Consider the following 9,643-nt stretch of genomic DNA (forward strand, 5'->3'; position numbering starts at 1 on the left):
ATGCTGACACCTAGCGGCTGCTTTACCTTCCTACATAAATATTGTTCCTGAAGCCGAGCATATTTTTTCGGCAAATAATTACAAAATTATTTAATTTTTTTGTTTTTTATCTGGTGTTAATCATCTATTTTTTAAATGTCTTGCTGGTACATTCCATGGGGGGGGAACTACTGCTTTTCTCGTCGCACTCCCTCAAATGTCTCGTTAGATTTTATTTTTGATAAACATATTCTACACGAATGTTTTTACATACGATGATACGATAAAAGAAGCGCACCTGCAAAGCCAACAAACACCAGAAACAGCTGATCCAAAAAGTAGGCTCCCCCTTTTTTGACGTAAGTGGTAGCGTCCACTTGGTGCTTCTGCTTCCATGTTTGTTATTTTCCTTACGTTTCGCTCACTGCATCGTAGTTCTACAGGTACGGTTTTCTGTCATTTTCTGGCTGGTGGGTGAAAATATTCTGATATATATTTGTTCTATATATAGTACGATACAGGCTCTGTCTAAGGATAGCCACTATGTTCAAAACAAAGACCTGCAAAGTTACTTTCTGGCTAACTCACCAAATGAGCTAAAAAGACGGTTTATCCACATTCATAATGTGACGTCAGCTGTCATGTAGTGGTTGTTAAAGACTTGTCGCTGCTTCTTAATACATGTGGAGATCAGTGAGCTGTGTTATCTTGACCTTACACCCAGTTATGACTTTACCGTGACCCTGAATGAACTCTTCTCCACCAACTGAAGACCCCCACAGCATTTCCCAGTTAGCTACAGAGACAACTCCATCACCCCGTCAATAACTGTTGTTGTTGTTTAACAAACACGTGTACAGGTTTAACCAGGTGCGGCCCATGTCACTCTTTCATGGAGTTATAATTATGTAGGTGAAAGGTGATGAGTTGTCTTCATGCATTTTACTCTTAGCTTTGTAAGTTAACCCTCTGGAGTCCATCTATTTATTGAAAATACACATGTTTTATTTACATTAATAACTTTATTTATATATGATATGTAGACAAGCTGAGGAAGCCAGTTTAAAGTGCAATCATAGGCGCTGTCACAGTGTGCCATTTATGTTTCTAGACCATTTTTAAAATGTGAATTTTCTTTCTACAATGAAAACTATTACTATTTTTAATTTACATGCAAATAGACTGTTTTGTAGTTTTATTATTATTTTTCTGCTGTTAAAAAAAATGGTACATTTCCGTAGACACGTGTCTTTTGTTTGTATTTTCGGTCCCTGGCAGCTTTATACTTTGTTAATTAAAATAAAATGAAAAATCTGACTGATAGCCAAGTTTGTGTCGAGGAAAAGGAGCCATGCATGTGATGTAAGGGCAAAACTGAAAGATGCTAAACAGAGACAGAAATGAATGCATAGGAAGTTGACAAATTTGAACCAATATCTCCTGGACTTCAGAGGTTCAAATAGAGTCATTTGTTTACCTGCACCTGCATGTCTGTGCAGGACCTTGTTGGTGCACTCATCTATTCTATAATAATAATAATTATTTTATTTATATAGCAGCTTTTAAAAACACTTTAAAGCACTTTACAAAGTTCTGTTCTCTGTTGAAGCACTTTACAAAGTGCTTCAACAGAGAACAGTTAAATACACGATACAAATGATGCCATACGGCTAAAAACAATTCTTACATTAAAAGTAAAACAATAAGAGAGCAGGAACAATCACAAGACATTCTCAGTTACACATAAAATAAAAGTCAAAGGAGTAAAAAAGAAAACAGTCAAGACGTAAAAGGAGTGGGAAGATAGAAAGCATTACATCAAAGCAAGTCTACAAAAGTGGGTTTTAAAAAGTGATTTAAAAGAAGTTACTGACTCTGCGATTTATCTCCTTCTATGCAGAATCATGTTATAGTATGACTTGGCTTCGGTTAAGAGATGCCACCGTAAACTATACAGGAAAGTTATTTATAGAGAAGTACACAGTCTGTAAACCACACAGTTGGATCGACGTTTTCGTTTAAAAAGCAAAACAACATGCAGTTCTCTGCAACTAGGTAATATTAATGAACAATTCTGCCTTTGTAGATAACAACCTAATGTAGTTATGGTTGATAACTAAGCATCTATGAGCTTAGGACAAATGTAACTATGCTAGATTAAATAGTTTAAGATCCTCTGGTTTGGGCTGGCATGTATTGATTTATCATTATTGTTATATTTGATTTATATATGACTAGATATTGTCTTAGATTTTGTATATTGTAGTATTGTATGTGTTGTCTTTTCGTTGTAACTGTTCTATTATTTACCTTTACCCACTTAGCCATTATATCCACATAATGATGATTATTTATCAAAATGATCAGTGTGACTATTTTGTGAAAACCCCATTTGTCAACACAACTTTTTGAAATATTGTTTTTTCGATATTTGGTACCTTCAGAAGCCATGCAGCATTATGGAAATAGTGGCTTGAAGGAGAATTCTCATAATTTTTTTTCAATCGCAAAATGAAAAGGAATTTGTGTACCTGCACATGATTAGGGTTCTTGCTTTGCTACAACATTTTACCAAGTTTCATGATTATCGGGCGAGTAGTTTTTCCATAATCTTGCTAACCAACAGACATTACCTCCTTGTGAGAAATAAATATACAAATTAGATGACGATCATTTAAGACTTGTCAAAACCCAGCTGCAACGTTTCTTAGTAACACTATTCTGATCCAGCTGAGGCATGAAGAGGTGTTTTTTTGTGTGTGAAAGCTTTGACGTTGTTTCTAATTGTCGTTTAACTTGACAGATGCAGTGACAACACAGCTGTTGCACGGCCTGAGTAAAGGGAAAGGACATTCAGCCTGAGTCACTGTTCCCATTTTGGAGAGCAGAAATGGCTTACTCACACGTCCGCATGAAAATTCTCCCCAGCGTTCGTTGTCTCTTTGATAAAATGGTGCAGGTAAAAGTAGACGGACTCGCTCCGCACAAACAAGTCCAACTGAGGTCCAAGCTAGTCGATGACCGAGGAATGATTTTCAAGGCGTCTGCCGTGTTCAAAGCAGATGAAAGCGGCCAGGTGGATGTCTGCCGTGCACCTTCTCTTGGAGGAAGTTACACCGGAGTGGAGCCCATGGGTTTATTCTGGTCCCTGGCACCGGAGACCCCACACAGTAAACTTCTGAAGAAGAATGTGCTCACTCCAACGTTGGTGGAGATAGAAGCTCTGTGTGGAGAGACTGGTAAGGTCTTAGCCTCTGAAACCAACGAGAGAGGATTCATGACAGAGGGGATGAAGAGAATACCAGTGGAAGAGGGAAGAATACGAGGAGTCCTCTTCGTACCGCCTGGTTAGTTGTGTACCGTCGATTATAGCTGAGAGATCAGAGAGATGTCATCGTTCTACTGAACTTACCCTCTCTCTTTTTGTTTCTCCAGGAAAGGGTCCATTCCCAGGAATTATAGATATGTACACATTTGGTGGACGTCTTACTGAGCCCAGAGCAAGCCTCCTGGCCAGTAAAGGCTTTGTTGTTCTGGCACTGGCCTATATGGGCTACCTGGATTTACCAACAAACCCTAAAAAGTTGGATTTGGATTACTTTGAAGAGGCGGTAACATTTCTGAGGAAACATCCAGAGGTCAGTGTTGATTAAAACAGTAAAGATAATCTAATTCAGAACAACCAAAAAACAAAGAAAGTCAGAATGTATTAGACATACAGGGCTCTATTTGCATTTACTGTGTCAATGATGCCATCTACTGGCTCCTTTCTGATGGCACAAATCTGTGGCTGTAAGACTAATGACCTTTTTGAAGGTCTTTCTTCACAAATTATGCAAATTTAAGATGATTAGTAAGTGGACAGAAAATTATCTGAACTGTTTGTATAGCATAGATTCTGTATTTCCAGCTTCTTCTTATGACCGGTCTTGCACAGATCCTTAAAAAGATCCTTAAAAAATTCTTCTTAAATGACTTCTTGAATCATATTGTCATAGCAATTTTAAAGTTTTAGAGTATTTTAGTTTAGAATTTTCTCTGCTGAGGTCCTTTGAAGGTTTTAAGTATTCAATTTTATTTCAACAAGTGTGCTAAGCTCCTGTTATGAGAATGTGTTAATCTTATGTGGTAAACTCCATTTAAAAAAAAAAAGGTGAGTGTCACCTTGAGCATTAGGTATTATTTTGTTTTTAATTTTTCAGTATTTTCTGCTATTTTATTTTATTTTTTATTTTTTTATGGAACAACAAACGTATTAATGGCAAGGTGTTAAGGCTCTGGTTTCGGTTAGAATTGAGGGATGGTTGTAGTGCTGGAAAACATTTAGGCTGAATATCGATATAAGATATATATCCCAATATTTTTATCGCAAATGTTCAGTCAAAGTCAAAGCAAACCGTTTATTTAAGTGAACATAAATACTTTAAAACAACAGGAGTACCTTTTTAAAAGAAAAAAAAAAATATCAAAGCTCCATAAAGTGCACATTTGAATAAAATAATAAATATCTTAAATAGCTTATAAAATAAAATAGGCCAATATTTTTCTAAAATAAATAAAGTTATATGAGAAAAGAATGACAAACATTAGAAAAGAACTAAATATGACAAACGCTAGTAAGGGCAGCATTTATATATAAATAATTTTTTTCCCAGACTATATCGATATATGCAATATGGTCTAATGCCATATCAAATTTAAAAATATATCGATATATTTTTATATCGATTTATTGCCCAGCCCTAGATGGTTGTTATTAATAGAACTTCTGAAATGGGACATTTTGGCAAAGGTCAAATATTCTAAGCTTCATTATTAACATAAAATCTCTCTGTGCAGGTGAAAGGTCCTGGGATCGGCATTTTAGCAATCTCTCACAGTGGCGGTATGGCTTTGGCTATGTCATCTTTCCTCTCCGGGATCTCAGCAACCGTCTGTATAAATGGGTGCAACGCCAACACAGTGATTCCTTTACACTACAAAGACATTGTTTTACCTCCACTCCCGATTGTCATATGGAAATTAAAAATAAAAAAATTCAGGCTTCTCGATGTAGGCGATATGTTAGCTGACCCTTTCTTAGAAAAGTGCCGGCCGTCATTGTTTCCGATTGAACGTGCCAGCTGCCACTTCCTGTTTGCTGTTTCTGAAGGCGACCGCAACTGGAACAGTGCGCTTTTCGCCAGACGGGCGGCTGAAACGCTGAGAAATAATGGCAAAGAGTCTTTTGAGGTGGTAACATACCCTAAAGCTGGACACTTTCTGGAAGTCCCTCACATGCCTTTTTGTCCGTCTGGGTTTCACGGAGCAGTCGGGACTAATGTGGTGTTTGGTGGCGAGCCAAAAGCCCACTCCGAGGCTCAGCTGGACCTGTGGGAAAGAGTCCAGGAGTTCTTCAAGAGCCACTTGGACAACAAGAGTACTTGTTAGCCAGCAATGCTGCATCAAGTGCATCAAGCATCCCAGAACGGCCGTCATTAACAAAGCTTAACCTTGGCCTTTAGATTCTAATCAATGGGACTTTCAAATGGTCATGGTACTGTTCTTTTCTGTGTCGATGCTTTGGACTTTTCTAGAGATGAACTGTGCATGATTTGGTTCTAACTGACTTTTTCCAATGAGCCTGAATGTGCCACATGACAGAAGACTGTATTGAGATAAAATCGTTTTTACAGCAGATATTTTGACTTGTCATGGCAGGAAAATCACAGGTGGAGCTAAGTCTGATAATAATGATGCCTCTGTTCCAGTGAAATTTCCACTAAGGAAAAGTAAGTGAACATATATGAAACCAGGACCCCGGACCTGATGCTCCTAAAGGTAATGTGCTTTTCTTTACACTGACACGACAACATGTTTCCTGTGAAACACTCCTTACCTCTGTGTCAAACGCCGTATTATCACTCCGCCCTTTTCTATCCAAACACAAAATATTTAAACTTTTATCTCCAACACTGGGAATACAGGGATGCTTTGGATCTTTTAAGTGGTGTTGTATGAGGTGCTTATCCATATTCAGTGCATTCAACCCAGTTTGGAGAAGCAGGCAGGAAGTATAACAGTGTTCTGCTGTTGACAGGGACAACAGCTTAACATATTAGCCACCCCAAAAAAATCAACATTAAGTTTAAGTGTATGACATGTAAAGACTTTTTTAACTGCTTCACCTTGGTTAAATTGTGCGGGGAGGGAACGAAAGCTGCTCTATGATTTTGTAGAAGCAACCAAACTCCATTGACAAAACAGTCATTTTACCTTGCATAACACGAGAGAGTTGCTGGTCTACGACTGCCTTGATTGGTTTGTTTGTTTTAGCTATTTTGTGACTTTGATTAATACAAACGAACTCTGTAAAGCCAAAAGTCACACAACAACACAAACTAACTGAATGATTGAGGTAGCGGTCCACCAGAAACCCCTGTGTTCTGCAATGTAAAATTACCACTTTTGTCAATGGAGCCTGGTGGCTTTGAAGAAAGCCACAAAATGGCTTCAGTCCTTCTGCATAAACTTAAACAGGACCCTCTGAGAGCAAGGTGATGAAGCAGTGAAACTCTCCTAAATATAGCATATACATTACTGAACCTAAAATTACTTTTGGGCAGCTAAAATACATTTATGTAGGTAATTCACTAACTATGGATAAGTACCTAATACAACCCTACTTTACGCTTCAAGTCGTATCATGTTGTGTTACTGTTTTGCACTAACCATTAATGACTGTTATACAGATAATTATGTGTTTATTTTGGCCATATATGATATATACTGCTATCAGAAATTATTGATCTAAGTGTATTTATTTCAACCATATTGCCAAACTAAGGTATGAAAGCAAAACTATTTGAACTGCAGATGATACTGTACTTACTGTTCTTGTGTTTTTTTTACTAACCGTGTGATTTCGCTGCTGTTGGAGGTTTAAAAAACGAAACAGAAAAGAAACAATAAATTACATCAAGCCTATCAGAGAGTTCATCATGTTGTTATTTCAGTCTGTAATAGTGTTTACTCTTAAACTAATTAGAACAGCAGTGAGATTCATTAGTCTTTAATGAATGTAAATCATCATTTGTGTAAATGCTGGCATCTAGTGGCCGCTCAGCCTTCTTACGTTCATATTTAATGACACAAACATAATGACAAATATGTTTTATTACATGCAATAAAATATGAAATGCATGATGATGAAAGCTTGTAGAACAAAAGCGATATATGTTTTTAATTAACATTAATCCCACTGTTGTGGTTTTAGTCCCATGGGAGAGTTCAAAACATTGGAATTTTTACATGAAGGGGCTGTTGACTGTTTCAAAGGCGAGTGGATTGACTTTGATGATGTAAGCTTTTCTCTTGGGGATTTCATTAACAATGTAGCGTGCATCAAAGCATGGAGTCTGATTCTGAAGTTGGAGACAAATACCCTGACCTGTCTCTCAGCACGTCCACCTTTATGAGCTCCTAAGCTGGTGTGGACATGCACGACATCTTGTCAAATCACACAGATATTTGAACTGTGCAGATTAAGGGGTGACAATGCAGGTGAATGGGGTAAAAAAATGTAACTAATAAATATCACGTTGAAACTTTGTCAAACTCAGTTGATTACTTACATAAAAAACAATATTTTCTTTGTATTACAAGTTTTTAAAGATTTTTATTTTTATGAATGCAAATTAAGCCTTTTCTTATTAAATAGTAGCTAATTTGCATACATTTCAGGTTCAGAATTCTTGTTTAATTTCATGACATATTGGAGTCAAAGGTTTTTACAGAAGGATTTTTAGATATCTCTTTTGTTTTTCACTCTATAAATCAGAAAATACTTGCTATTAAAAATAAAGTGTTTACCATGTTTTTTGGGAACAAAATGTTTTATAAGCCAGGCTATAAATGATACATAAACAAACCCATCTGGAGAAAAAACTGGACAGCCTGGTGTATGAACGTGCTACTGAAGAAGATTTTTGGCTCTGCATGAGAAAAAATGTTTTTGTAAAAGTCAGTACTTGGTGCAACATGGGTGCTACTACAATGGGAAAATACTTTTTTTTTTTTTTTAGATATCACCATGAAATATCTTAAGTTAATGACCCATAATAACACAATTATTCTTTGTTTTTACACGTTTTCTGTTAGGTGCAAACAGGTGCACTCTACAGGTGCAAACAGACAAAAGTTAAGTAAAATAAATACCTAATTGTGTATTTTGGATGTTTTCTTTACACTAGTCTGAAAGAAAACATGCTATGGGAGCAAAATAGCCCAAAATAATAAAAGTTCACAGGTGCATGAAAGTGTTTTTACCTGAAGTGTCTTGCCTTAAATATGAATGTTTGAAATTAGAATATAGTGAATGTATTTTACACTACAATGACTATTATCAGCAAAGAAATCACTTAATTTTGTTCTCAAAGGGGATGTAGTTATTGTAGTGCTGTTCCAGGGAGCTTTATTTCACTGTACTTCTGTATGAATAAGTCATTTTTAGGCATCAATCTTCAGCTGTGTGCGGGTGCATATTAACATCATCCCTTGCCGCCGTACACAGAAGAGACCACAAATAGATTTACTGTTTTAATTACAACATTAAGTCAAAATGTAAAACGCGGTTTTGTTTTACAGAGGTATGTCGTCTCCTATTTTGGTATTTTCATCAAACCAAAGAGGAATGTCACAAGTTCCTGTGAGAGAACAGTCTGAGCAAGACAACAGCAGGGTTGTTGTTATGTTTAAACTCCATGTAGCCTAATGTCTGATGTAGAGCTGCAACTAACAGTATATTTACTTTTGATTAATTTAAATTTCACCCATTCTTGATTTATAGTTTAGTCAGAAACAAACAAACCCCAAAGCTATTCAGTTTATTGTCATGTATGACAAAGAAAAGCATCACATTCTCACATTAAAGAAGCTTGAATCCAGCAAATGTTTGCCTCTTTTGCTTAACAAAATGACACAAATGATTATTTGAAAACCACATTTTGTGGTTGACGAACACAGACACTGATAGTGTGCCTAATTATTATGAAATGTATAGCCATGCAGCTTGTTTAACTGGATCTCTTTGGATAAGTTATATTTTCTGAGTAGCACCAAGCAGGCCAATTTGACATAGTGGCCAAACAGTGGAATTACAACTTTTGGGTTTGTAACTTAATGCAATTTCACCATAGACTTACATGGGGAAAGAGAGATGTCCGTAATACAGCAGATCCATTTTTAAAATGTTATAACCCTGAAATGTCTTGTTTTACTATCGGAACGTGATTCATTAATTAAGTCTAGAGGAGCCACATGATTAAGTCATTTGAATCTCATTTAAGTTGGTGTAAAATAGCTAGCTTTGCCAGTGGGCGTCTCTAGTGGGGTTACTCCAAGGGCCCATAGATGCAGAAGATACGGGTAGTTTTATGCGCAGAAGTCAAACCTTTTTCACAACTTTCATAGGAATGAACAGGGCCCCGCCTCCAATGCTCCATTACCAGTGGCTGCATCCATTTTTTTAGAATAAGGTGCAGTATTTTCAATGTTTGATTTTGAAGAAATCCAAAAGAATTCAGATTAAATGAACATGTTTTTTTCAATTGCCATGTAAATTGTAAACAGTAACTGACAGTCAAAGTAATCTGACCCGACACTGATTACTGCTCAGTGTAACTCG

General features: G+C 36.6%; 1 protein-coding gene across 2 annotated transcripts; it reads left to right on the forward strand.

Moving 5' to 3' along the window:
• Positions 1-314: 314 nt before the first annotated feature.
• acot20 (acyl-CoA thioesterase 20) lies at positions 315-6,144 on the forward strand. Of its 2 annotated transcripts, none has more exons than XM_059355660.1 (4): positions 315-422; positions 2,783-3,326; positions 3,415-3,617; positions 4,819-6,144. In XM_059355660.1, the coding sequence occupies exons 2-4, from the start codon at positions 2,870-2,872 to the stop codon at positions 5,407-5,409; spliced, it is 1,251 nt and encodes a 416-aa protein (XP_059211643.1). In that variant the 5' UTR covers positions 315-422; positions 2,783-2,869; the 3' UTR covers positions 5,410-6,144. The 2 variants fall into 2 exon arrangements, with proteins under 2 accessions (XP_059211643.1, XP_059211644.1); XM_059355661.1 differs by having other exon boundaries at positions 374-449.
• The last annotated feature ends 3,499 nt before the right edge of the window (positions 6,145-9,643 follow it).

This window comes from Centropristis striata, chromosome 18, assembly GCF_030273125.1.
Source record: "Centropristis striata isolate RG_2023a ecotype Rhode Island chromosome 18, C.striata_1.0, whole genome shotgun sequence".
In the NCBI taxonomy this organism is placed as follows: Eukaryota; Metazoa; Chordata; class Actinopteri; order Perciformes; family Serranidae; genus Centropristis; species Centropristis striata.